This window comes from Rhodofomes roseus (genome assembly GCF_022264815.1).
Source record: "Rhodofomes roseus strain CIRM-BRFM 1785 chromosome Unknown C8Q71scaffold_2, whole genome shotgun sequence".
Lineage (NCBI taxonomy): Eukaryota > Fungi > Basidiomycota > Agaricomycetes > Polyporales > Fomitopsidaceae > Rhodofomes > Rhodofomes roseus.
Genome location: NW_025952958.1, coordinates 1767229 through 1794322, shown reverse-complemented (window position 1 = coordinate 1794322; position 27094 = coordinate 1767229). Strand labels below are relative to the sequence as shown.

General features: G+C 54.9%; 10 protein-coding genes across 10 annotated transcripts; 7 read left to right on the top strand and 3 right to left on the bottom strand.

The window, feature by feature from the left end:
* The first annotated feature begins 23 nt into the window (after positions 1–23).
* On the top strand, positions 24–2390 carry C8Q71DRAFT_735525 (serine carboxypeptidase). Its single transcript, XM_047922482.1, has 13 exons — positions 24–386; positions 438–586; positions 646–776; positions 833–943; positions 999–1098; positions 1156–1246; positions 1304–1328; positions 1391–1508; positions 1570–1600; positions 1650–1691; positions 1753–1972; positions 2035–2193; positions 2254–2390. The coding sequence occupies exons 1-13, from the start codon at positions 124–126 to the stop codon at positions 2320–2322; spliced, it is 1509 nt and encodes a 502-aa protein (XP_047784051.1). The 5' UTR covers positions 24–123; the 3' UTR covers positions 2323–2390.
* A 598-nt stretch (positions 2391–2988) lies between these two features.
* On the top strand, positions 2989–4733 carry C8Q71DRAFT_735522 (uncharacterized protein). The gene is made up of 2 exons (XM_047922481.1): positions 2989–3816; positions 3867–4733. Exons 1-2 carry the CDS (start codon positions 3046–3048, stop codon positions 4698–4700), a joined length of 1605 nt encoding a protein of 534 aa, XP_047784050.1. The 5' UTR covers positions 2989–3045; the 3' UTR covers positions 4701–4733.
* Positions 4734–5127: 394 nt separating this feature from the next.
* Positions 5128–6354, top strand: C8Q71DRAFT_853509 (Alpha/Beta hydrolase protein; the record flags this gene model as incomplete). The annotated part of the gene is made up of 7 exons (XM_047926950.1): positions 5128–5348; positions 5407–5555; positions 5620–5739; positions 5797–5930; positions 5984–6083; positions 6136–6226; positions 6285–6354. 7 exons carry the CDS (start codon positions 5128–5130, stop codon positions 6352–6354), a joined length of 885 nt encoding a protein of 294 aa, XP_047784049.1.
* A 702-nt stretch (positions 6355–7056) lies between these two features.
* Positions 7057–9195, bottom strand: C8Q71DRAFT_720386 (uncharacterized protein; the record flags this gene model as incomplete). The annotated part of the gene is made up of 9 exons (XM_047921362.1): positions 7057–7177; positions 7233–7411; positions 7471–7644; positions 7704–7865; positions 7923–8131; positions 8225–8405; positions 8484–8833; positions 9083–9149; positions 9190–9195. The coding sequence occupies 9 exons, from the start codon at positions 9193–9195 to the stop codon at positions 7057–7059; spliced, it is 1449 nt and encodes a 482-aa protein (XP_047784048.1).
* Positions 9196–9793: 598 nt separating this feature from the next.
* On the top strand, positions 9794–10892 carry C8Q71DRAFT_720385 (uncharacterized protein; the record flags this gene model as incomplete). The annotated part of the gene is made up of 3 exons (XM_047921361.1): positions 9794–10339; positions 10397–10714; positions 10818–10892. The coding sequence occupies 3 exons, from the start codon at positions 9794–9796 to the stop codon at positions 10890–10892; spliced, it is 939 nt and encodes a 312-aa protein (XP_047784047.1).
* Positions 10893–11044: 152 nt separating this feature from the next.
* C8Q71DRAFT_735505 (uncharacterized protein) lies at positions 11045–12360 on the bottom strand. The gene has a single exon (XM_047922480.1). The coding sequence runs from the start codon at positions 12148–12150 to the stop codon at positions 11482–11484; it is 669 nt and encodes a 222-aa protein (XP_047784046.1). The 5' UTR covers positions 12151–12360; the 3' UTR covers positions 11045–11481.
* A 1730-nt stretch (positions 12361–14090) lies between these two features.
* On the top strand, positions 14091–15803 carry C8Q71DRAFT_720384 (uncharacterized protein; the record flags this gene model as incomplete). Its single annotated transcript, XM_047921360.1, has 3 exons — positions 14091–14129; positions 14203–15415; positions 15472–15803. The coding sequence occupies 3 exons, from the start codon at positions 14091–14093 to the stop codon at positions 15801–15803; spliced, it is 1584 nt and encodes a 527-aa protein (XP_047784045.1).
* Positions 15804–16904: 1101 nt separating this feature from the next.
* On the top strand, positions 16905–19195 carry C8Q71DRAFT_877754 (Alpha/Beta hydrolase protein; the record flags this gene model as incomplete). The annotated part of the gene is made up of 11 exons (XM_047928429.1): positions 16905–17105; positions 17137–17288; positions 17514–17694; positions 17829–17884; positions 17923–17941; positions 18227–18275; positions 18434–18464; positions 18516–18557; positions 18629–18845; positions 18916–19074; positions 19127–19195. 11 exons carry the CDS (start codon positions 16905–16907, stop codon positions 19193–19195), a joined length of 1176 nt encoding a protein of 391 aa, XP_047784044.1.
* Positions 19196–19782: 587 nt separating this feature from the next.
* C8Q71DRAFT_720382 (uncharacterized protein) lies at positions 19783–22102 on the top strand (the record flags this gene model as incomplete). Its single annotated transcript, XM_047921359.1, has 12 exons — positions 19783–19939; positions 20355–20376; positions 20432–20466; positions 20527–20687; positions 20797–20858; positions 20883–21009; positions 21061–21146; positions 21180–21208; positions 21277–21417; positions 21472–21487; positions 21547–21595; positions 21722–22102. The coding sequence occupies 12 exons, from the start codon at positions 19783–19785 to the stop codon at positions 22100–22102; spliced, it is 1266 nt and encodes a 421-aa protein (XP_047784043.1).
* A 1175-nt stretch (positions 22103–23277) lies between these two features.
* Positions 23278–25326, bottom strand: C8Q71DRAFT_720381 (uncharacterized protein; the record flags this gene model as incomplete). The annotated part of the gene is made up of 10 exons (XM_047921358.1): positions 23278–23572; positions 23622–23758; positions 23811–23963; positions 24025–24157; positions 24211–24416; positions 24468–24594; positions 24678–24824; positions 24886–25022; positions 25083–25176; positions 25223–25326. 10 exons carry the CDS (start codon positions 25324–25326, stop codon positions 23278–23280), a joined length of 1533 nt encoding a protein of 510 aa, XP_047784042.1.
* Between the last annotated feature and the right edge of the window lie 1768 nt (positions 25327–27094).

The window sequence follows — 27094 nt, the reverse complement described above, 5'->3', positions numbered from 1 at the left end:
CGCATGCGCCCGGCGCCGCCCATGGGAACTCGGCATTTCTTCCAGCTGTGTCGCGGATCCGTCAGACTCTGAGCGCGTTCATAAACCGCACTGGCGCAGCCTGCTCAGACCTCGTCTGCCACCATGCTCTGGCACCGTCTCTCCTGTCTCCTCGTTGCCGCCGTCGTCGCCAGTGCTACCCAGTTCCCGTTAGTGCACTCAAGCGTCAAGGCACAAAATGTCCCAGGCGTTGGCTTCGCTGCAGACCAGTACGACGCTGGTCTCTTTACGCCGCTGGGCGACCTCTCCGCTCTGTCGACGGACGAGTTCACGACTCTCAGTCATCCGCTCTTCCCGAACTACAATGTGCGCATCAAGAAGTCCGAGTTTTGTGATGGCACCGTGGGGTACGTGTACCTACTGTAAGGCTTACTTATGTTTTGCTAAGACCCAATCAGGACGTACACAGGATATATAGACATCCAGGCTAGACATCTCTTCTTCTACTTCTTCGAGAGCAGGAGCGACCCCGCCACGGACGACGTCATCTTCTGGACGAATGGAGGCCCGGGATGCTCCTCGTCCCTAGGTCTTTTCATGGAGCTTGGTGCGTGCTTGTATATCAACCCTTGTGTGCGTTTGTGTTTGACATCCGCTGTCATACAGGGCCCTGCCGGGTCACCAGCCCTGACAACGCCACATTCAACCCATACTCCTGGAACGAGAAGGCCAACATCTTCTTTGTCGATCAACCTATCGGTGTTGGCTTCAGTTACGCTGAGTACGGAGAGACGGTCGTGAGCATAGCGTCCATTTTACCCTCTACTCTTGATGATCAAGACGCGTTCCGCAGAGCACGACCCCGGAAGCAGCCAAGGATATCGCCGCATTCGTCGCCATCTTCTTCGAGCACTTCAGCCAGTTCAAGGGACGTGCCTTCCACATGGCCGGCGAGTCCTATGGGGTACGCTTTCCATACTCTATTTGAAGGATGGTGCGACTTACAACGCCTGTCGCAGGGCCGCTACATCCCTGTATTTGCGGCAGAGGTTTACGACCAGAACGCGAAGCTGGTCGAGGCAGGTCTGACTCCTGTCAATTTGTCTTCCATCATGATAGGTGTGTTTCGTTCCATTCGATGCTCGGTCGAGCTCAACGATGTGCTTCTCTGTCTAGGCAATGGATGTACGGACTGGGCCACAATGGTCCCATCGTACTACGACATGACCTGCAGCCCAGCTTCAGTCGCTCCCATTATGGACATCAGGTCTGAAGCTGCATCTGTCGCTCGTCTAAAACGAGATTGTTGACCAGCATTATGCAGCTCGTGTGTGCGTATGAAGCGGACGGTGAGTAATTCCCCACTTCTTGTCACCCTATGATCTCACTATTATTTTGGATGTCGTTGCAGGTGCCGCGCTGCCAAGAAGCCCTACAGAAGTCCTGCGTAGACGCGTACGACAGCTTTGGCTGCTCGGCGGCCAATCTATTCTGCTCGGCGGAGATCATCGAGCCCTTCTTTGACTCAGGTAAGACCATGATATTCATGAGTGCCACTCACTGAGATGCTCACTTACTATGCTCTTGAAGGGTACAATCCCTACGACATCAGCAGGCTATGGTAAGCCCCTTTTCATACCTTGGTGCCTCATGTTGATCACTGCTGCAAGTGACGGCCCCATATCCGATACCCTCTGCTACCCGGTCACAAAGTACGTGCTCGCCGCCCGAGATGGAACTGCAACACTGAGTACTGCCGTTCTTACTGCACAGAGCAATTGGCGCCTATCTTGACCGACCGGATGTTCGCAAGCAGATTGGTGTCGACGCGTTCGTGACCGCGAACTTCAGTAGCTGCAACAACGAGGTGAATGCGGCGTTCCACGCAGCAGACGACCAGATGTTCCCGACGCAATTCTACATCGGTGCGCTCCTCGAGCGTGGCGTGCGTGCGCTGATCTACGTCGGCGCGAATGACTGGATTTGCAACTGGGTGAGTTCCTACGCATGATTGAGAGGACCTCAATACGATATGAGCGGGTGTGTCTATTGCAGGTCGGCAACGATCGCATGTTGCATGATCTGGAGTGGACGGGGCAAGAGGCATTCGTCAAGGAACCGCTGAAGGAGTGGACAGTTGACGGCACTGCTGCTGGTCTGACGAGGAGTGCTGGTTCTCTGACGTTCGCTACAATCTATGGCGCTGGGCATATGGTGCGTGCCGTTCTCTCGCGACCGAAGGCTGTCGATGGAGGTTTCCTGATGCTTTCCCAGGTTCCCTACGATAAGCCCGCAGAGTCCCTCAAGTTGACGAAGCGATGGCTGGCGAATAAAGAACTGTGACTTATCTGTATAGCAAGGCTTCTGAATTTCAGCCGATGCGACGGACATAATACATTCGGTCAACACAATAGGCTCGATGAACGCCATAAACTGCGGTATCTGACTGTGGCCCGTGCTGAAAATGGCAGTGCCCTCCGCCGATGACACCACATCTTGCGCGGGGACGAGTGATCAATTGCCTTTTTACAGAGATAAGGCACGGCCACGACCCCGACAAACTCAAGTTCGAATTCAACAGCTGACCATCAAATAGACTAGCGCTTCCTCGAGGCCGAATGCATTATTGTGAGAGTACGTGGCTTTTTCAGCTCAAGCACTGGCAGTACGAATTAGCAGCGCACTGTCGCCTTACTATCACTACAGTGATGTACAACCCAGAGTTCGCTAAAGGCGGGTGGATCCTAATGCCTCGCGGCGCCACGATTGTACGTTTTTCATCGCATCCTCGCCGCTGTATGACGCTATTTCCACATATGCAGGCCTCCTGGTAACGCATATCATGCCAAGTTGGGTGGCGAGATACTCGCGGTTATCACCCTTCATCCAACCTTCCGGGCGATATCTGCCATTTCTAATCAGCTTGCATCGTAAGACGTAAGTAGAAATGCTACCGCTTCGTATGAAGCTAACTCAACCCGAAACGCACTGCGAGGCTCTCAATAAAAGACCGCCTTCCAACCAGCTCTGACGCTGCTTCCCCCACAAGCGCGCACACCTGCAGCAATGGCTTCAGCTCCCGAGAAATCCACTCGACTACAATCGCTGTTCCCTGGTGACGGAAAGCCCCCGTACGTACACCTCCGTGAATCCACGACGACCTTCAGCAGGCCAATGGGGACCAATGAACTGTTCTATAACCTCATCCGTGGCCCGCGCGGATACCTCGACTCGTTCTCCATCGTCCCTCTCGCCTGCTCTGGTGAACACACCACCACCGACGACGAAGTCGTGCAGGCATATGCCGCACTCCGCCTACGTCACCCCCTTCTCGCGTCTAAGGTCGCGTACAGCACCACGCAGCTCCCGGAGCTCGTATACACCTCCCCCCTGACTCAGGCGCACGCCCTTCGCGAGGCTAGAGCTCAGATCGAGTTCCACGCGTTCCACGACCAGGGCACATCCACGGAAGCCCTCCACGATCACTGGTTCTCCGTGAAGCCTGAGGATGCGCTCGATCTGCGCAACGGGACATGCTCCCTCTACTGGGGGCGCGACATTGATACGCGCTCTGGGAAGTACATCCTGGGTTTGATGACGCCACACTTCATCACCGACGGCCGGTGCCGATTGAACCTCGTTCGCTGCATGCTGGAGTTGCTCGCCAGCCCTGGGCGCGCGCAGCGTGAGCTCGCGGCGCACTTCGCTGGGAAGACGCCGATTGTGGGGATTCCCCCAGCCTTGAACGATCTCTGTCCTAGCATGGACGACACCTCCCCGAGCGAACTCGCGAAAGCGAAGGCTGCGTTCGATGATCTTGTTAAGTTCAGGAGCAAAGTGAGCTTCTACGGAACCATATGCCGCAGTATGCTAACGAGCTTCGCCAGCCGCTGTCCGGCCTTGTTCCTGACGTCCCCATCTCGGAGGATGACCCGCAACCTCGCTTCGTGCGTCAGACGTGGTCGACAGACGACACTACACGCATCCTGAAAGCCTGCAAGGCGCAGGGAGTCACGATCACCCATCTTGCGAGCGTCGCTGGCGCCTTCGCCTCCGTACAGCGCCCCAGAGCAGCACACGTTAATGAGGGTTTCAGCGACGAAGATTCCTACTACTTCGAATGCCTCTCGGCGTTGGACTTGAACACCAAGGTACCCCGCGTGACGAGCAATGGAGAGATGGAGACGGCCACCCGCCTCATCATGTACCCAGTCGTGATGTCCGTCCCCCGCGCTGCTGCATTGGAATCCACCGGCAGTGACGCGCTCTGGGACGCAGCGCGACAATACAAGAAGCGGAGCGACACATTCGTGAACTCGCCCTACTTCTGGCACTTCTGTCGGTTCTATGATGCTCGGATCGAAGACGAGAACTACGTATACAGGGCTCAAATGATGCCCGGCAAACCCATCCTACCATACATGAGCAGCCTAGGCAACCTCAAGAGCGTCCTGCCTGTCCGCTATCCTATCCAGACAGCTCATGTAAACGGCAATACGAACGGGACGGCGAGCCACAGCGCGGAGATCCGCATCTTGGACCAGATTTCGTCAGGGAAGGCCGACCCGCGGGTCGCGAACTTCCTGATGTATACGTTCGACGACAGGCTGAACCTCCAGTTCAAGTGGGACGCATGCCGTACGAGCGATGGTCTCATCGATAGCTGGTTTAGTCGAATCGTTGAGATTATCTCGCAAGTAGCAGATGAGGGTGCGACCTAGTCTTTACTGACAATAGTCTTGGGGCCCATGCGTCGTGATGTTTGTAAAATCAGTGCCTTGAAAGTTGAGATGGTACCGTACTAGTACTGTCACGGTTTGATTCCAATGTTGCCGGCTAAATGGAATCAAACCCTCCTCTGTTTGAGAATGGATGGATAGCGGTGTCGCGAGCCAACGACTGAGTCTGCATACGACGTTGACCTCGACTCGGAGCGATGCGGCATTCATGGTTGGGCCTGTGAATAGGCGCCACTGCGCTCGGAGTCGAGGCCTCAGGCCTCAGCCCAACGCGAACTTTCGAGACGCCGCTCACGGCCATGATAACCCCCATGGGACTTCTGGGTGACAAGTCTATCCATTCATAAGTCTGTCTCTGACAATACCTCGTCCTGCCTGGCCACGTCTGCACAGCATGATTCTGTGCGCAATGCGGGTCCTCGCCGTACTCGCTTTCGCGGCTCTCCCGTACGCAGTGTCCAGCAAATCGACTTTCGATGCCAGCGGAGCGCAGAGCGTCCATTCGTTGTCGAACGCTCCAGACGACCTGGAGCTGCTCATAACTGATACGTTTACGGTGTTGAGCCATCCAGCGTTCCCTCGGCATAGCGTCCGCGTCAAGAAATCCAACTTCTGCGATGGGACCGTCGCGTACGTGTACTGTGCACGTCACACGTGTACATCTCACTTATCCTTGGCATCGTCCTAGTGCGTACACAGGCTACATCGACGTCGAGGCTCGCCACTTGTTTTTCTACTTCTTTGAGAGCAGACGTAGTCCCGATGACGACGACGTCATATTCTGGACGAACGGCGGTCCCGGAGGGTCATCTGCTATTGGTCTTCTCATGGAGCTTGGTTCGTACCCCAACAGAACAATGCGTACGTAGCAACGTATCAACGACTGTTATGTCTGCTCTAGGTCCCTGCAATGCGGTGAATTCCACCAACACGGAATTCAACCCGTATGGGTGGAATGATAAGGCAAACATCTTCTTCGTAGATCAGCCCGTAGGAGTTGGTTTCTCCTACGCTGACTTCGGTGAGATTGTTGTGAGTGTTATCCTGGAAAGTCAGGTCTTGGTCACGTAACTTGAAGGACCCGTGCCTTCAAATACTCAGAGTACTACGGAAGAGGCTGCCGTGGACATCGCCGCCTTTGCCGCCATATTCTTCGAACACTTCAAAAAGTTCACTGGAAGGCCATTCCACATGGCCGGGGAGTCTTTCGGAGTAAGTCACATTGTGGGTCACACTCATGCTCAGGACCCATGTCAGACGTGCAGGGCCGCTACGTTCCGCTGTTTGCAGCCGCGGTCCTCGACCAGAATGCCAGGTTGGTTGAATACGGCATACCTCCCGTTAACCTGGCTTCGGTCATGATTGGTCAGTCTAGCCCACGCCGTGCTGATTACTTCCCCACTGACTCTTCGCTTAGGGAATGGGCTCACGAACTACCTTGACATGTTGCAATCCTACTACGACATCATGTGCACTCCAGCATCTCTGCCGCCTGTGGAAACCATAAGGTATACATTCATTCCACTGGTCCCTGAATCCAACTGATATGACGCCTCACTGAAACAGCGCTTGCGTACGCATGAAACAAGCGGTGCGACAGTCACTCACTACGTTATGGAAACTCCGGTCCACTTAAAGGAGGTATTATAGTTGCCACGTTGCTACCAGATGATCAAGCAAGCATGCTTTGACGTGCTCGACAACATCGGGTGCGAAGCAGCTCAACTGTTCTGCGACTCAGAGGTTACATACATACCCGGGGGTCAGTGCCTTCAGTCGTTGGATGTCCGCTTTCATCAGGAAAAAAAATGTATGCTAGGTTGTACAATATAGTCCATATTGTATCCATGACGGTATTGCATACCCCCCTTTATATTGTCACTCATTGCTCTCCCTGTCACACCTATTGCATCATATTGCAGCATATTGTCACTCATTGCTCCGCCTGTTACACCTATTGCAGTATATTGCACTCCGAGTAGTTTACGTTGTACTGTATATCCCATCATATCACCTTCATTGAGAGTAATATACCTCGCTGGTACAGCCTGAGCATTTTCACCTGACATGTTGCAGTCATGGTGTTCGCCATGATTGAGCATTTTGCATCATGATTCATGATATGAGACATTAGAATCAGTGTATTAGGATAATGACATAATTAGGTAGGTGGCTTTACAGTACTATTAATGTCCGTGTACGAGAACGACTGAAAGGAACACCAAATGCCGAAATCACAAGAACATTAGCAGGAGAGGTATAAAAGGAAGAGCGACTGTATGGGAATAACTGATATGCATTGCTGTATACAGTACTCAGACGAACGGTTGAAGCAGACTCAGAGCTGCCCATTACGAGCCTTCGCCTCCAGGGCCTGACGAAGCCCAGCTGTCAACGCGTCACGTGAAAGCGTGGTCAGCCTGTGACCGGCATCCACGCTCTCGGCACCAGAATGAAACCTAGTAGAAGGAAGCCGTCAGCGAGTCTGTGCATAAGAGCAAGGCTTATCCATACCGTCCGTTCGAATGGAGCAGCTTACGAATGTCAAGTAGGACCCCATGAGCGTCGTCACCCATGCCGTCAAATGCTTCCAGATTCGCCTTGTGCGTCTTGTACACGGGATGGTATTCATTGACAGCAAATGCCCGATCAGCGTGTATGCCGGTGCCCCACTCATCAATCCCACACTGAATCTGTCAAGCAATGCATTAGCACCTTTGGCGAAGGGATGTGTCGCAGTGCCACGGCTCACCGCTGTCAGCACAAATGCGATGGTCTCGATTGTCAAAGGATCAAAGAAACGTCGGTAGCAAACCCCTTCATCGGACTTGTTGGCGAACCACATGATGTTGATGGTCTTCTGAATCATCGGATGCCGGTACATCCCCTCGCGAGCTCCAAAGTCACGTTGCCCTAGAGCAGGTTCCTTCGAGACAGTATGTGTCATCTCCACCAGCACACTTACTATACCATGAGAGTACGTACCTTATAAACAAATGCAGACTCATACTTGAGATTCTCTGCACGCTCACGGTTTCGGATGATCTCTTCGGGCACAGCATTGTCGCTAAAGCCATACATATTCTCGATCAGGGATTTGATCTTTGTCTTGAGCTCACTACGGGTTTGGCTTGTTCGTGCCATGATCTATGGGACAATATGTCATCGCAATCGGAACACAACAAATAGAAATCATACACGTACTATCCGGAGAATACTTGGGCTGGCCGCATATCTCCCTTCAAGTTCTCGGCATGCCTCGCCCCAAGCGAGCTGTGCCCAACGCATCTCGAGCGCACTGTCCGGGAATGGGTTGATTGTTGAGACATGGCAGCGGAAGATGCTGCACGCGATTGTCAGTATTTGCTGCACATCTTCAGCGTAGTCCTTCTGACGAGGTCGTCCAGAGTGGACTATAATAGGCTCGGGATAAGGATACTCTTCATGTGCATGACATGAATGACGTGAGTTCCTGACAACAAACACAATGGAAGCACGAAGCTTACTCTCGCTGCCATTCTCCACATCCGAGTCACTACCGTGCTCGCCCTCCGCATCTTCCTCAACATCTTCCTCAGCCTCCTCGTCGGTGAGGCGGGGCTCACGATCCATGGAGGGCACCCGACGGCGCTGGATCAGCGGAGGAGAGGATCGCCGCTGCAGGTCGTCCTCCTCAAGGAGCCCGGGCTGAGGAGAAGACCGACGAGACGACCGGTGAGAGGAATGATGAGAGGAACGACGAGAGGTACGATGAGAGGACCACACCTCATCCTCGTCGATCCAACGGTCTTCCTGTACAGCGTCGTTGTCGAAGTCGTCGGCCGGCGACTGGGTGCCTTGTCGATCATCTTGCACATCAGGCTCTTGCCAGTGCATTGGATCTGGGCCGTCTTCCTCGTCATCGTCCCTGGGCTGTGCGCGACGCCCTTGCATCAGATCCGGGTCGTCTTCCTCGTCATCATCCCTAGACCATGTGCGACGCCCTTGCATTGGATCCGGGTCATCTTCCTCATCAGCATCCCTCTCGTCATCATCGCGGGGCCGTGCACGACGCCGAGGCACAGTCTCTTCTTCATCTGAGCTGTGGATAGCTGTGGACCGCCGATAACGAGAACCTGCAATCACAAGCTTAGATTTATCAGGACGTCCGTGAGACTTGTGATGAATACTCTACCTCCACGCCGGTCAGTGTCAGTGGTGTCTTGCTGTGTTGACCGTGTTGACTGCAGCTTTGGAGGCCTTTCGGCCACAGGACTTCGAGCTTGAGACTGAGGCCTGACATTCGCCGAGGCTGAGCGTTGTTGAGTGGCGACAGGCGTCTGCGGAACCTTCCCCGCCCGTTTGATAAGGTTTCGGAATGGTACCTGCCCAGGCTTTGACACCGATGTTGTCACCGTGCGTGTTGTGAACTGGGTGGAGAATGTATATGCACTGCGATCCATGATGTAGAGTAAATGGCAAATACTCTTACCGTCATGGCGGCACTACTGGTACTGGACTTGCGGGGCTTCTTCGCAGCTTGTGAGCCTGACTGCTGATCAGCGGCTCTCTTCTTCGACTTCTGCGTATCTTTGGCTTGTTGTCTCTCATCTATAGTGGATCTTTGTATGATGGAACTGACGCAAATGCAAACACTACTCACCAAGCTCACGTTGCTTCTCGGTAGGTCGGCGGTTACGTTTGGATGGTTTTGGTGTACTCGAACGGCGGGCTTGTGACATGGTTGACAAGGCTGACAAGACACCGGCTGACAAGACACCGTCAGCGGTAGAACAGCAACACGAAGTTAGGAGGTAGAAGGTAGAAGGTAAGATACAAGGGATGGACAATGAACTTGATGGCCAACGCACCAAGGTTCGTGTGAAGCAGACGTGGACCTTGTGTCTTGAGCCAGCCACGCGAGTGTGGCACTGGATTTCGGCAATCTGCTGGGGTCCTAGTCATGTGGGTACGAGAATGCTGAGATCCTGTATTCACAGCTTACGTTTGTTACACTGCTCGACTCATAGCAGCAGCAGCGCCGCCTACACGTCCTCACACTCTATCCATATCATAACTCACATCTGCAGACCACTATGCCAGTGCGCCGACATTGCTGTGGCTTCTGTAAACAACGGTTACCTACTGCAAAAGGCCTCCGACTACACATACAACACTCACCTCGCTGCCGGCGCAACTGGTTGCGAAAAGTCAAGCGAACCGCGCAAGCTGTTGCCGCCGCACAGAACGCCGCCGCCGCGCAGAACGCTGTCGCCGCCGCTTCAGCTGCTAGCCCTGGACAAGAGGAACCTCGGGTTGTCGAGCCTGAGGATCTCGGCCCTTTTCTGCCAGAACCTGACGGTGCTGGCAACATCGACGAGCGACCTAACCTATCAGCGCGAGTCGAGGATGTTCCTGAAGATGAAGAACAAGCGTACCGTTACGTTGAAGCATACCCTGGTGTCGTTGCTGAGATCATCCGCGATGACAAGACCCTTTTTGAGAAGTGGCGCGACGAGCGGGAAAGTGCTGGTGTTGACGAGTGGGCGCCGTTTGCGGACCGAGAGGAGTGGGAATTGTTTAGGTGGCTGATCAAGAGTGTGGGTCAGAACAAAATCGATGATTTCTTGAAGTTATCGCTCGTGCGTACCTCGTTGTGACTTCATGAACTGCTCAATAACACAGACTGAATTTGTCAGATTCGACGAGACTGCAAGCTGTCTGCGGAAAACAAGTATCAGTTCTTCAAGAGCATCGATGACTTACCCACCGGTGTTCCTTGGGAATGCGACATTATAACCGTGCAAGGTGATCGAGTTGGCGAAGACGGCAAGTTGCTAGAGGAGGAGCTGGAGCTATGGCGACGCAATCCCGTCGACTGTGCACTCGACCTCATCGGGAATCCTACCTTCGATGGCCATGTTGCATATGGACCGGAACGAGTCTTCGCAGATGAAGACGCCACCATACGGCGCTACGATGAGATGTGGACGGCAGAGTGGTGGTGGACGATGCAGGTGTGTTTGGTGCGAGGATGTCTCTGAATAGAACAGTGAGCTTATCAGTACCTCGGACACTTTAGGGAGCACTCCATCAGGAAAATACTCCCCTGGGAATTAGCCTCAATTGTCCGAGATTCCCAGTAACGGGCAGAATGTTTGCGAATACGGAAATATTCGTGGCTATTATGAATAGTAGTCTAGGAATTGTACTGCCGTTATGGCATGCCAATAATAATGTGTTCTGCTCAGTAATGACAGTGTCATGTATATGAATACAAGATCCACCAAATAACAAAGCATCACATCTGAATTTGTTGCGAACTCGGAGGACCGACTTCAATACAATCGTCTCCAGTAATCCTGCCATATATTGCTACCCAGTTGATTAATTAATGTACATCAACTATTGACTACTGGGGTTAACCGCTTCGACCACCGTCCATGCCCTCACAAAGCCAAACTCCTCCCATTCTGCGGCGGCGGCGTGCAAAGCACGGGGAAACACCGGGTATCCGACAGCTGACCCGTACCCTTCACGGAGGGTACGAGTCCTACGCGAGTCAGTATGGGTCACGCAGGAGAGTGGGCTCACTGACAAGTGAGCACATGGATGCACACATCAGCTGTTGATACCACCCTGGCAGCACCGCACGTCATACAACAACACTCGGTGCATCTCGAATCATCATGCTCGCTGACTGGAAGTCTGATGTCACGGCGGCAAACAGTGATGATACAGAGGGATGATGAATACTCACAAAGAGCGCGGTACAGGCCATTGCTCACGATTTTTGAGCGTGAGACGTAAGACACTTGCAAGGGAAGAACAAGCCACAGAAGGGGTGAAGAGGCATAGTACTGTACTGCGAGAGCTTACCTAGAGTACCGAGAAGCTCGCGCGGCGTGGCGCGCGAGCATGATATCCGTGCTTGTTGATGTGTTGGATGGATGGAGTCAACATTCACATGGTGCGGAAGGTCCATGACGACGTACGGGGCGAGCCGCGAGACTAAAGATAGCTGCTTGACTCTGCAGGTGACACAAACTTTTGTTGCTAAGACCATACTCGTGGTGCGAGGGGTTTGTGTCGAACCTACGGAGCCAGCCGCAGCCCGCGAGAGTCGAGACACAAGATCCTGTTGCTGTTCGAATGTGAGACGCGCGCGAGGGGAGAGCAAGGAATGCCTGCCTGTCTGCTCTCTCAACCTCGTCTCTACCCATGCCCGCCGTTCGCTCGCGCTCAACCTCGTGCGCGTGGCATGTGTTTGTCGGCCGTGCCTGCGTACTGGGCATTTGCGAGTGTTGTGAGGTGCTGACCCAGCCTTAGAGCCGGTGCGCGACGGGCCAGATGGGGATGAGCGCGAGGGCAGAACGCGAGAGTGCGAGAGCAAGGGCAGGACACCAGAGCGCGAGGGGGACGAGAGCACGAGGGAGCAGGGGCGAGGCCGCATACACACTGCCAGTCTCGAGGCTGACTGTCAGTCTCGAGACTCAGGGCGGCAATGCCGGCGGGCTCAGGAGCGCAGATGGCGGTGGCGAGGTTGCTGAGGTAGGCTGACACTGGGCTGCCAGCTTGACACGGCGCGCGAGCAGCGAACGCCTGGCAGACGCAAAGGTCCAAGCGCTCAAGCCGGGATCTTCCGATGCGGCCCGCATTAGGCAAGTCCGACAGCGCGCAAGTGCTGAAGCGCTGACAGCTCCTCCTCTTCACTCCCTCCTCCACGGCCTCGCCCTGCGGCCGCTTGCCCGCTACTCGCCCGCGCAACCTCAAGGTCGTGAAGCGTGGCTGTTCCATGAAGAGACAGGCCCATCAGAGGCCTGTCAGAGGTATATACAGGTGCGCCGCGGGCTGTTCGACACGTCAACGCGCGTCCAACGCGACAAGTGTCGTTGGTGAGCTCTTGAAGGACGCGGGTGCGCACTCACTCCGAACGCTCGAAGGTGGTCCATCACTCCCACTCGCCCGCGTCTCAAACGCAAACAAGAGGGCTGCGCAAACGCGTCCAACGAGCGGACGGTGGGCGTGGCCACGACGTCAAGCGGGCCCCGGGGAGAAGGCAAACAGGTGAGTAGGGTGAGCGGATGGTCGGCGTCCACGGGGAGCTGCGTCGTCGCAGGGTGGAACACTGTGGGCTTTGAGGTAGGGTTGTTCACCCTCACGCTTATCAACACGCCGTCCCTCGACTTTGTCGAGGACGCCACGTATCCTATGGTACGTAGACGCGCTCTAAGCACATTGTCCGAATCTAACTCCTTTGCAGGCGTGAACGGCGCGGACGGGGAACCCGCGGCCTCGTGCAAAACTGTCCCGAGGACCATGTCGAAGCCCTGCGCCCCTCGTCGCCTACCACACCTGCCCTGTGAGTGCACGCGCATCGCTGCTGTCGGCTACTACCATCTGCTGAGTATCTGGAAAAACAGGTGAGTTGGAGGGGCCCACAGGACGTGCTCGTGTTCCACGGCGCGAAGCGTTGGCCGATGGTCCGCAGACCAGTCTGAGCTAAGCATCGACGACCCAAAGCTGAGCGTCACGGAGAAGCTCTCAAAGGTACGTGTGCAGATGCGTGAGTAGCTCGCAGTGCAGGTTCGAGGCGAGGTGGGCATGTGCCTCCGAGCGCTCGCAGGGGCACACAAGACTGGAGCGCACACGGAGTAGACTGTGGTACTTCAGTTAGTAGTGGTAACAATGTTCAATCGCATAGGATGTTAGACTGTATATTGCCCTTGTATGTACTTCACCTAGACAATATACTGTTTTTCAGTGCCATGACTTGAACGAGTGTGAAGAATATTCAATTGACCTCATTAATATATTGTGCATACACCAGAATAGCTTGACAATGTATGCGTCATGCCTCCGAATTCTGCGGTATTATTCAGAATGCATTCTTGGACCCAAGGGGACTAGGGATCATTGTGAATTATTGGAATTGGACGAATGCATCATTTTACTGCCCATTCCTATTAATCTGGCGGAATTGTTGCCTAATTCGTCCTCATTCACTGGAGAACTTTTTCCTGATGTCCCACAGGGTGCAACCATTGCACCTATCATCCTCGCATCTGACGCCACCAAGTTGACAAATTTTGGGGGCGACAAGAAGGCATGGCCGGTGTACCTATCTATCGGAAACATATCCAAATCAATTCGACGTCAGCCATCGCAGCGAGCAACTGTTCTTGTCGGATACATACCGGTTTCAAAGCTCGAGTGTTTCCACGAATCCACGCGCAGTCTGGCCGGCTACCGGCTCTTCCACCACTGCATGTCACGAATGCTCCATCCCTTGCGCCAGGCCGGGCTTGAGGGCAAAGAGGCGACGTGCGCCGATCGTTGCGTTCGGAGGGTCCACCCTATTCTCGCTGCATACACAGCGGATTACCCTGAGCAATGCCTTGTGTGCGGCTGCAAGGAGAACAGCTGTCCACGGTGCACCGTACCTCCTTCGCTGCGAGGCGAACAACGCTATAGCCCGCCCCGCGACGTCAAACAAACGCTACAGGCACTACACGACCACGCGAACGGCAAGGAGTCAGCGCGCTTCACGTCCGAACAGTTGCGGCCTGTGTACGAACCATTCTGGGCAACACTCCCACATTGCGACATCTTCGCGTCGATAATGCCTGATATCCTGCATCAGCTACACAAAGGAATGTTCAAGGATCACTTACTATCGTGGTGCACGTCCATAGCAGGCAAGGACGAGATTGATCGCCGATTCCGTGCGATGACAGACTTCCCCGGTCTTCGACACTTCCGCAATGGCATATCGCACATCTCGCAGTGGACCGGCCATGAACACAAGGAGATGCAGCGCGTCATTGTAGGGCTCTTAGCTGGGGCGGTTCCTCCCGAGGTCCTCGCCGTTGCTCGCGCGCTTGTCGACTTCATTTACTATGCCCAGCTTCGCTCCCACACCGACACATCTCTTGCTCACATGCAAGCGGCCCTCGACACCTTCCACCGTCATAAAGGCATCTTCGTGACGCTGGGAATACGTGAGCACTTCAATATCCCAAAACTTCACTCACTACTGCATTACATCGAGGCGATCCGTTCGCGGGGCACTTGCGACGGGTACAACACCGAGTTGCCCGAACGATTGCACATAGATCTTGCGAAGAACGCGTACCGGGCTAGTAACCACCGTGACTACACCGAGCAGATGGTCAAGTGGTTGGGACGTCAGGAGGCCGTGGACTTGCACGCAGCCTACATCACTTGGCTGAAAGTTGCAGAGGGCGGAGGGGCTCAGTTGAACGATACGTCAGCAGATGGGGAGGGCGCACCTGATGACTCCGAGTCCCCAGACCCTGCTGCAGCTCCTCGCGTCATGTTGGACGGCGGAAAACGTTCCTACGTGATGGCGAAACACTGCCCTTGTCCGAACACCACGCTCCGTACCCTCGTAGACGATCACAAGGCGACACAGTTCCTGCCTGCGATTACCGAGTTTGTCCACTCGAGGTTTCCTGGATGCCGACTCCAACCGAATGATATGGACCGGTACGACGTCTACAAGAATATCTCAGTGACCTATCCCGCCGACCCGCATAGCGACACGACTCAACTTACCGATCGAGTCCGAACGGTACCAGGTAAAGCAGCAAGTGGTCGAAAGCAGACAGTGGGCGCCCACTTCGACACTGCCTTCATTGTTGATCCTGAGCTCGCAATCGATGGCGGCGGCCGTCAAGACCCGCGCTCCGTCACCGGTGAGTACACACTCAGTTGGAAAGAACTTGCCTGATGTAGCAGTAACTCTTCGCAGACACGAGGGTCGCGCGTGTCCGTGTTCTCTTTGATCTTCCTGAGCAGTTTGGGATCTTGCCGCACCGCCTTGCATACGTCGAATGGTACACGCCTTTACGGCGCAGAGATCCTGGCACAGGCCTTTATCTCGTTTCTCGGTCAACGCGCAACGGCGGAAGACCTAACGCAAGCATTGTTAGTGTCGACAAGATCCGCCGTGGTTGTCACTTGATCCCAAAATATGGTAGGACAGTAGACAAAGAACTCACGATGGATAACGCCCTCGATCTTGCTACCGAATTCCGTGTAAATTCGTACATCTCCGTTGACCTTAGGACATTACCAGAGTAATAATATTAGCACGGACACTCTATTAGACGTGATGTTGGATGTTAAATACTTTCCGTGCCTATCCAGCTTAACTTGCGTTGAGTACAAATCGGACGGGGCCTTGAGACGGTGCCCCCGTTCATTGAGGCACTCCAGAGTTGGCAAGAGCTGCAAGCCTCAGTCCGCGAGCGCTATGCTGCTGGTGCCGCCGAATAAGCGCCTGTCTTAACGTACCTCCCCCACTTCAGCGTGGGCGATTAAGGGCCGAGATTTGGAACACTAGCAGTGTGCCCATGTTTCGTGTCGGACATGCAAAAAAACAGCGTTGGCAATCGCAGTTGCTCGCGCAAGTTCAATATTATTGCTGAGCAGCAGCGCCACCGCAACCGGCGCTTCCGCTGTCGACGCGCCCAAACCGACTCGGTGCTTCTGCGCTTTCCTTGCCACTGTCCACCATCTTCTCCCACTGTGCCTCTGCGTCATACGTTGGCTCCAACGTTCGTCTCCTACTTCCTTGCGCACCTTGCAGCACGGCAATCACCGCAGTCCGGGCCAGCTATGCAAACAGGACGCACAAAAACACCTCGCCTTTCGTCGCGCGGTCTCTCCAGCACCCACCTACCCACTATGCCATGAGCCAACGACAGGAGGAAATGCAAGCTTCATCACTTCTGACGACGCGACGAGGACAACTAAGTAGGAGAGGCACAGGACATCAAATCGGTGAGTCATTGACGCTTTTGATCGAACATTTGGGCGGCGCGCTCTCCTCCTATCCCCCTACCCATTCCATGCGGCTGGCTACGAAGTGCACATAGACCTTGCCCACCGCAGACCAGCGTAGATGTACGCGTTGGGGATCGGCCCGGGTGACGCATCCGCGGTCTGCGGGCAGCCTCTATCCACTTCGTACCAGTGAGTGCACATCATCCCTTTCCCCATGCTCTCGTCCCACTTCCCATCCCCTTTATTTGGTCTGCTGGGCTGATTCTTCTCTGAGTCTCAGACGACAGGACTTCCTCCTCACCGCCTCCTCAACCCGGCATTCTCCGTGGCACGCTCGCCGTTTTGCGACACTCAACTGTCGGCGCGCCCTTTCACTCACACTGTCGTGCGCCGCTCATGCCTGCTCTGCAGCGCACCGGACACGCGTGTCTCTTCCGCCGCCTCGATACAGGCGCGGTCAGCCTCACCACCATGTTCCGCGCTGCCTTCCCGAACACGAGTGACGACACGAAGAAGCTCGCAGCGAACTGGGTGCGCACCTCCTTCGACCTCGGCGGCACGAACAAGGGTGACCGCTCGTGCTTCGCCGGGACGTGGGTCACGCCCTGCGCCCTACATCGCCGTCCAGCTCGTCGATGACTACAATGTCTACGATGCCATCCCCGTCCTTGCCAGGGCCGAGCCGGACCCGACCGTCGTCTACCGCCGCTCTACGCGCGCGCAGCAGCCCACGCGCGAGCAGTCTCCCGCCGCAGACAAGGAGCCCAGCCGTGCACCCGCGTAGAAGCGCAGAGGCCTCGCCGGCGACGCCTGCGTCTAAACACGCACTCGCGTCCGTGCCCACCTCCGTCGCCGCGCCAGCTGCGGTTGCGCCCACTGTACCTACGCCACCTCCGTCAACCACCAGGCAAATTGAGACACCGCCCAGGCGGTCGACCCGGCATAAGAGCCCGCTTCGCCTCCCTCCGCGCCCCTGCCGACTCGGACACTGTGGAGTGCACGCAGCACTCGCAAGACCACTGCGATGCCTGCGGCCGCCAAGGAGGAGCTGTCCTACGAAGTCACCGAGGCGCTCATCGCGCGCCGCAAGGCGGGTCGCGAAGAGGAGCGTGTGCGGTGCGCCGCCGAGCCGGAGGAGGAAGATGAAGAAGAGTTAGAGCCCGAGTCTGGCGCGGAGCAACAGAAGGTGCCGAAGCCCGCGAGCAAGCGGCCGCGCAATGATGGGGAGCTCGATTGACTTCGAGGAGCCCTCGGGCGAAGGTGGCGAACGCGCCATTGCGATGAACCGCAGGGTGTCTATGCTTGCGAACCTCCCTCCAGAACGCAAGTCCCCTTGCTTGGGGTGCCCTCGCGTTCGCCGTGGGGTGGGGAACTAGGTAAGTTTTAATGGCCTTACGACTATCTATCGATATAGATTCTGGGAGTGCACCGGGGTCCGCCCACCCTGCCTGCGGGTGGCCGAATGCTGTAACCTGTCCCTCATGTGTCTTGCTCTCTGCTGTGTAATAGTGCGCTCTTCCCCTTCCCGCTGAGGCGTGTCATAGCCACACAATGAGCCTGTGTCGTCTTGTACATAGCTGGTCATGTGTTATAATAATAAGGATGTTGTAATGCTATCGGTTTCCTGGTGAACGACATCACAAAAATTCATTTATACGATTTAAGAGAGGTGGGCACTCGTTGTATACCATTACAGGGATTGTCAATTATATACATAGCACCAGGCTACACCGAACAATGCGATATATGACTGCTACTGTGGCAGTGGTGTGCGGTTACCTGGTGCAATGGGGTGCAATGTTGCGAACACTCACGACTACAGCGGCCCGGGGAGCCTATGTTAGCCATGTGACACTGAGTGGGTACAACGGGCCCAGAATTTTTTTCCTGATGTTCTCTCACATCACAACGTCTTTCTTTCATAGAGCTCAATCCCTACGATCTCAGGGAAAAATGGTAAGCCAAATCAGCCAGCTGCCAATATGCGCGAACCATGACCTGCCATAGTGACGGCGAACTTTCGGACACACTCTGTTATCCCATCACCAAGTGCGTCGGACTGCCTGCGAAGGCTGGCATGCCGCGGCGTCGAGTTTTGACTGACATGTTGTCTGCCCCAGACACGTCGTCAACTACCTCAACAACCCAGACACTCGCGCATTGCTTGGTACTGATCCGACCCCAGAGAACTACACCGCCGCCGACTGGGAGTTGAACAGTCGTTTCACGTCACACCTCGACCAGATGTTTCCAACTCAATACTATCTTGAGGCGCTCCTCGAGCGGGGCGTTCGTGTTCTCATCTATGTCGGGGTGTATGACCTGTTCTGCAATTGGGTGCGTGCCGAAGCCGTGTTCGCTGGTTCCCCGGAAGTCGACTGAGAACCTATTCATGTCAACTGAATAGGTTGGAAACGAGCGCATGACACTGAACATGCAGTGGACCGGTCAAGCGGAGTTCGCTGCGCAGCCTCTGCGTGAATGGAAGGTGGACGGGACCGTCGCGGGGCTTACCAGGAGCGCCGGCCCGCTGACGTTCGTCACAGTATACGGTGCGGGGCATATGGTGGGTCGGGATCGGCGTTGTTGCTCCTAGACTAACTCGACCGCTATGTTAGGTTCCTCATGACATGCCGAAAGAATCGCTCGAGCTCGTCAATCGTTGGATAGCCCGAGATCCGTTGTAACCTGTACAGGAACCCAATCATTTACTGTGGGCTCACTGGGGTCGCCGGTGTACGCATTTCACGTGCTAACCTCGACTGACAATGGAATGGAGATAGTGGGCGATTAGCTTGTTGGCTTTTCGTTCATACCCCACAAGGAGGATGACAGCGTGACAGAAAAGAATCATTATGGTTCATGCGTATCGGCCTGTAGCTGCCAGCGTGCTCCTACATTCCGATCACTTCTCCGCGTTGAGACAGCATGCCATTAAACCAACATTGAACCGATACATAACTCCACCGTCTGCGCCCCCAGTCTCTGGTAAGTTCCCGCTTTTGCACTTCCGCCGAGAGCCTGCCACGTTGATGAACGTATCTATTGTGCTATTTAGAACGGCATGGCCACGAGCAACAGCACGTTTTCCATGTTGCTGCACATGGACTCGCAAGATCTGGTACCATAGTCGACGTTATACTTTGTGGCTAGGAAGGCCGATCATTTCATGATGGACTCGTCGCTGAGTGGGTCAAGCTTACGTTGTGCTGATAGAAGTGTATACTAGCCGGGACGTACGCAGGACCGTCATAGTCGACGTCAGGTGAACGACATGGCGCGCTCAAACAACTCCCGGCGCTGCGCTGCGCTCTTGAAGGAATTTAAGAAGGAATCACCGTTTGATTCTGCGCCGTCAAGCGGGTATGAGGTCCAGTACTTACTGGATGAGCTGTTCTGCGCACGGTTCTTGTACAAGCAGATCTGCGTAGGTGAGTGCATCGACCCGAAAACCTGGAGCGCTAGTACTAGTGTTAGACATTGACTGATAAGCACAGGCTTCTGACGGAACGCGCTGCAATTGGACAAAGTGGAACTTCTAGCGACGCAATCTCTTGGCCCCGTGTTGCCCCATCAGTGATGCTCGCTGATGCCAGGCGTCGGGCAAATCCCGATTGCGTTCACGATCGACCGTAAAAACCGAGACATGGCTCAGCCTATCCCTCCGAGTACTTACATCGCCACCTCGTCGCGAGCTGACCTCCGCTCCGTCGGTCACTCCGGCATTTACTTCGTCTCGGTTTTGGTGTCCGTCGACCTCTGGTCCTCGGCTGAGTGACACACATACACACGCCTTCGTTGATGCGTGCGTACTGCTCTGGACTTACGGCATGTCCACCACGGCAGCAATTGATGCGTTCGAAACTTTGTGAGTGTGCTACATAAATCTATGTTCCCTTAACTGTCGCTGACTGCGTGCGTAGCTTCGTGACAAACTGCCTCATCGCTGCAGCCACCAGTGAGTGCCATGAAGAGTGCTGTCAACGCGTGTGACTGACCAGTGACAATTGAACTTCAGCTCTTTACGTTTACGACCGATGCATCAGCCTTGATCAAGAAATCGAGCTCGTCTGGCGGCGCAGACTCTCCGTGGCGACCATTGTATATGTCCTCATGCACGTATCCTTATTAGTCAATATCGTGACAATCGTGGCGCTCCTTGTTGTTACGGGCTGCGATGTAAGTGCATTATTACGATTAATCGGGGCCAAGACTTATAGTTCCACAGAGGTTCGCCGCCATGGTCGTTAAGTTTCAATCTTGATTCACTGAACTCTGACGTCTGTAGCGGGTATATCCTCGGGATTACCGGAATAGCATGTACAATAACATTTCGCTGGGCCATAGGAGGTGCGCAGCATACCGACTGCCTAGCTGGCAGAAGCTCATTCATTTATACGCAGCTATATCAGCATTGCGTGTCTACGCTATCAATGGCCGTGCAATTGGGGTGCCCTCGGCCATCATCTTGCTATTCTTGATGTATACTTCGTATGATTTTGTAAGCACAACGTATCGGATGTTTAACGAACACTCAACACTGTCAGCCTAGTATAACGCATGCAGCCTGTACAAGCTGAAAGCACCCCCGCCTGTCGGCTGCCTCATCTTGACAAGCATGCGCCCGACGGCTCAGCAGTAAGTCGCCCGCTTGGTCATTTTACGGATTAGTGCTGATTGCGTCGAACGCCTCAGCGGATGTAAGGTCTTCAGCTTCGGCAGATATGGATGCTCTTGTGTAAGACTGATCCGCCTTCCTTTTCTTCAGTGAGAATCGCCGGGATTGTGTGCGCAATCGTCGCCGAGGTGCTGGTTCTGGTAGCCACTTGGCGAGCAACCTACAAGGTTAGACAGATGGTGAATGACTCCAGCATGAGGAGGTCGGTCAGTGGATTGTTGCTTCGAGACGGTGAGTATCTCGATATCACTTGTATGGTGGTTGTGACTTACGAACGGAGTGTAGGTACAATCTACTTTGGGTAAGCAGCTAGTGCAGACATCAGAGTTCGAGGTACCTGCTGACACCGTGTACCTGCAGTATGATCGTTATCCTCTTCATCATCGGCGCCATATTCGAATACACAGTCGTAAGCATAATTTCCAGGACATTAGACCGTGGACTGACAATGATACCCAGACCGACATCTCGATTACGGGACTGACCTATGTGTGCGTCCCCGTTCCATGATGCTGACTACCACAATATTGATCAGGAATCATTGGATAGACTGCAGGCCATCTGCATTACGCGCTTGTACGTCAACCTCCGTCACGCGGCAAGCTCCACGGGCCATACGAGTCCGTCAGGCATGTACGAAGTCGAGATTTCGCGCGTCCTAGGCTCCCTCGACAGGTCGCTTGTCTTCGTGCCGTCAGACCTCTCCGCCAGTGAAGAGACGGACTCCCATTATACCCTGGACACGATTGCGAGCATGGGCGTCAAATTTGACAATGTTGAGATGACGGACATGGCGAATCTCAGCTCTTCGTTCGACTACAACGTCACTCCCGCGCCACAGCTAGAAGCGGAGGTCGAGGTTGCGGCGGCCCATGTAGTCACGGATGATACTGTATTAATACACAACGAGGTCTGACATGACCACTGGCGTTGGCCCGGGCTGACGACTAGCGACGTAACGCTCGCTCTTGCTGGTTCCACCATTCCTTGTCACCGAAGCTTTGTCGGAACCCTGGACGCTGGGTTGACGCCAGGTATCTACAACACTGATGACATGTGCCTAGGGCCGGATGAGTCTTTCTTCGGTACTACGGTGTAGATACTAGTAGTAGCCTAGTCTCATACCAAGACCCTCCACACGGCGGCGCTAGTATGGAGAAGGGGTTTGTGCCGAACCTAAGTAGTAGCCTGTCCGACTCGGAAACATTTCCAAGTTGCCATCATTGGACAAGGTGCGCGGCGTGCGCCCTTGCTAACAGGCCTGAAGATAACAGAGTATCTAGGGTGTTCGTCGAGTTGCAGATGGGCCAGGACCATAACTGTACCATTCTCATGGGTGAACTCCGACTAGTCTTGCGGCAAGACCCTGTTCACACGCAAGGGAAGTTTGTGTCGAACAATGGGTGGACATCCGAGTCTTTCCTCGACCTCCCACATCAGCGAAAAGGCACGAGAAATAGCTAGCTATGGATTACTTACATATCGCTAGAAACCTTTGCCAAACCGGCTATGGTCGCTCTAGCCTGAGCATGTACCTGTAGAGGTTGTTATGGAACGAACTGGGGCTGTCTTTCCAGCCATACAGCTGTCGTGAAGGTCGTCCGGCAACGTGAGGACAATTGCAGTCGCTGGCGCAACACAGGCGCGGGCCATGGGTCACCGGAGCAGATGTCATCTGTGATGTGTCAGGCACAGGCAAGGGCCATTGGTCTGCGTGTACGACGTCATATGCTGCTGGCCCGGGCCAGTGCGGTCCTTACCTGGCAAGGGATGGACGACAAGCAGCCTGGCCAGGTGCGCCCAAGCGGCCGATGAATGTGTGGGCAGCGTGCAGAAGAATATAATCTTTGTAATAATGTACAAACAGCGAGAGCAAGCAACATGATGGGAGAGCAAACACGGGAGCACAGGCAATACTTACAGCGCGAGAGCAAAAACGTGAGGATTGGGAGACAAGCAGTGTTCAGTCCGAGTCGTTCTTGAGGATACAAGCAGTGGATTGGCGATGGTGCCGGACGCGTCGCTGACAACAGGGCTTGCATCAGACTCGCATCAGTTGATTGGGGTAAACCTTACCGATCGGCGGCGAGCTCAAGCTGGCGCAGGGCGTTCCTCGGCATCAGGGCTCCCAGACCCAGCATTGGCACCAGAGCCAGTCGCGTCACTGGCACCATCCGGAGTATCACCGGGGGTTCCAGCCTCTGTAGCTCCGTTGTTCACGGGGGCGTTGCTAGTGGCTTCGCCCGCAGGCTGTCGCGCCGGGGATTGTGGACGGGGGGGTCCTGTGGTCGCTGCATTCCGTCGCCTCGCCGCAATCAGCTCCATTGTCGATGGGCCGGCCATCAGGCGATTCGTGTTGTCCTGATGACCTGCACCAAAGACCTCCCTGGGTTCCAGGATGTTAGACGGGGAATCTATGGTCGAGTAATACTTACTCGTTATACCAGAGTACCACCTCACTTGCCCAGGTCTCGTCTTCGAAGAGACCGAGTATGTTCTCGTAGAACGTACGATACACGAACTCGCCATCATTCTCGCACCACTCCAGTTGCGAATCAATCCCAAAGCGAGACTGCAGAGTCATGCAGTTAGGCGATCAGCTAGGATAGAAGTAAAGAACTTACTAGAGTTGCGACATATGCGATGGTCTCTGGAGTGCAGACTGATACGTCGTAAACCTTGGCAACGGACTTCCTCCCAGGGCCCGATCGCAACTTGGACGATTGGGCAAGCGGGGCCTTCGCAGTCTTTGGCCCGGTCATGATCGCGCGGTAGACCTGTTATGGTGCAGTTCTCGGCGCCGCAAAGAACGGTAGATAAGATAAGAGTGGCACTCACCGACGACAGTACAGGTGACTTTAGGCAGTCGACCTCAGGTGTTTCGGCCCAGTAGCCTTCTTCGCGGTATAGTAACGCGGGGAAATGGCCTGCTGTGATTTCCACCCCGCCCTCGAAGGTGTTGTCGCAGAACCTACATGCCAAGACACTCATTGTAAATGCAAAGCGACGTGGGAAATTACTCACTGCTGTGGATTGGTGGCAAACTGCCCGCGCAGTGCGATCGGGCAGAGCAGGCGCGCCGTCGCCAAGTGATGGAAGCCTCGGGTGTGTTTCTCATGGTCTTGCTCAATGCTCGGGATATCCTCCACGTTCTTCGGCAGGAATGACAGAATGCAGTTCTTGACCTTGGTACCGTCGTCCGATCGAGCTTGTTTCTTGTGTTTCTCGCACTCAAGAGTAAGTCAGTATTATGAGCTGCTGTCGTGAGGTGAAGCACGTACAAAATGAGCAACATAGCCGACAATTGTCTCATTGCCACGCGACTGCTGGAGTGTCTCGTCAAGCCCCGGGATGAGATCAAGGAGCATCTTGTAGTGTTGAAGATTCTTCGGAATGTCGCTCACATTGCTAATTCACAGCATATATGCGCATATAGCGACACATGATGTGTGATGTATTAGTCAGCAGGACTCGAGATGCAGCAAACTCACAGTTTCTTGAAATGGGTCGTGTCCCATTCCTCAGGCGAGAGGCCATGGAAGTGAACACCACATATGATCACGTTGAAGAGGTTCACAAAGGGGCCCATGCACCGTGGGACAAACCGCGCAGCCTGCTTCCACGGCTTGAGCATGAGTCTATCGAACGATGAGCTAACCGAACTGAGGTAACTGATCGGAGATAAGATCGAGTACTTACTTTTCTTCTGCAGTCGGCACCGACGCTCGTATGGCCCGAATGAGCTTGCCCAATGGAGAGCGGTCGGTCATGATGACCTCGACAATTTCTTCAACTTCTTGATTCTCGTCCTCATTTTCCACGGGCTCGTCAAAGTCCTGCCGCATATAGTCGCATATAGTCAATGAATCGAAGACGCGAAGTAGGCTGACGCTCACATCAGACGATTCCTGCCTGGGCCCAGCACCTCGGCTGTTTCGGGCATCGTAGCCATACCGGGAGTCGTGCTGGCGCCCACGATCGCTTCCAAGCCTAATGTCATATTCTCGGTGAAACGACATGGGATTAGATAACTTACTCTTCATCGTCAAAGTCATCATCGTAGATGACTCGGGTGCGCTTTTGCTGGGGACGAGGCTGAACAGAACCTGGTCCCTGGGCACGCTTAGTGCCCTGGGCCATTGGTGCGCGGGAGGAGGGAGCCTGAGAGCCGTAAGCCATACTCGGTTAGCACAAGATCCAGGATCTGGGGAGATGGCTGTTGGAGATCAAGTCGCGATCGGTGTCTAGGTTTTCGCGTCTGCGCGCTTTATGCTCAGTGCTGCTGAATTCAGACTCAGCTGGCAGCTATGACGCATTCACTTCACCTGCCAAGTATGGCCGTCGCGGAATTCAGCACATTGCTCTCATACCACCATCATGTCTCTGTCCCCGGAAGATGAGCCCACTCCGCTTGATTATGACACTGCTCGTCGAGTTACTGTTGCTGCGCGCGCTGTCAAGGGACTCGAAGAGATCAACAAGAACCTTACGGCGGTCAGAGTGAAGATGAAGAACCTCAAGGTCGTCGCAGCTAACATCAAGGCTGGCGAAAGCCCGACCATCGCACATCCACGCATATGCTCAGTCTCCCGCACTCTGATTCGCACTGCATCTGCCTGCATTCTCGTCGCCGACGCTCTTCTCGACAAGGCTCCCGCTGGTGCTGAGGACGACATTGAGGCACTCCGCCTCATCTACCCACAACTATCGGGTCTCCTTGAGGTCGCCATGTCGGAGGTGGATGCATTGGATACCAGAGGGGTGCAGGCAGGTTATATTGCGATCCAAGAGGAATTTTTGGCAGGACCTCGGTATGTCAACCGCCTTCTACTAGTAACTACAGACAGTACACGTGCTCGATCCACAGTGCTCGGCACCTCATATTGCCGAAGTGCACTTGTCTTTGCCATATCCACGGACCTGTAGGCGGCCTCAACTCAGCCCTCATGGGCCCCTCATACTTCGCCAATGTTCCACGGTACGATACACCTGGACCACTCCACTACATCTTGGAGGGAGGTCGCAAGGCTGGCGGAGGTGTGGAGGGGGCTGGGGAGTCAGGCCGTGCAGCGAAACGCAAGCACGAGGATTAAATTTCATTGTTCAGCAGAAAGGGAAGTTGTACGACTAAGTTACATCGGTGTACAGTAGAGACTAGAGGACGTAGACAACATGCAACACACAAAAAATGCTCGATGAAACAGGTCTTGATGGCGGGGTACGAGAAGCACTGATGTAAGAGACAACGAAAAGGAAATGCCACGGACCAGATGCAGCCATATGCGGGGCAAGAGGCTCCTATGCTCGAGCACGGTGTCCATGAGAGGGAATCATCCCCACCCGACAGTGAACGCGCGGCGGCCGGTCGGATGCAGGCAGACATACGAGGTAAAAGTGACATGGGGGAGTGCCCGCGCAGAGCCCTGCGCAGGCGCTAACGACTCGCGTGCAATGCGATTGCGGGCGAGGTGCGTACGGGCGACGCAACGCGGTGAGGGATGCAGCCGGCGGATGCGCATGATGGGTGGGCGTGGCGGGGAGGTGAGGTGAGGGAGGCGGCGGCATGACGCGGCAGCGGGGAGCGTGCTGCGGGCGGCACGACGTGGCGTGGTTGGCGGAGGCGCGGCGGGCCGCTGCTCCCTGCGATGTTGTCGAGCTATACTGCCCCCGACATGGCGGGCGGCGGGGTCCGCGGGTGCGGCAGCGTCAGTGCGAGGGAGGGAGGAGGGGGCAGCGGCGGTGGACGGTGGCGGTGAGGAGAGGACGGTGTGGGCGGTGTGGGGGCCATGGGACCCAACACTTGCGACGGGGCACGCCGCCTTCGAGTCCGAGAGCAGTGCAGGCCGTCCGTGCAGCTTGCGCGACGGGCACCCTGCGATATTGTCGAGGCCAGCAGAGCAACCTATCC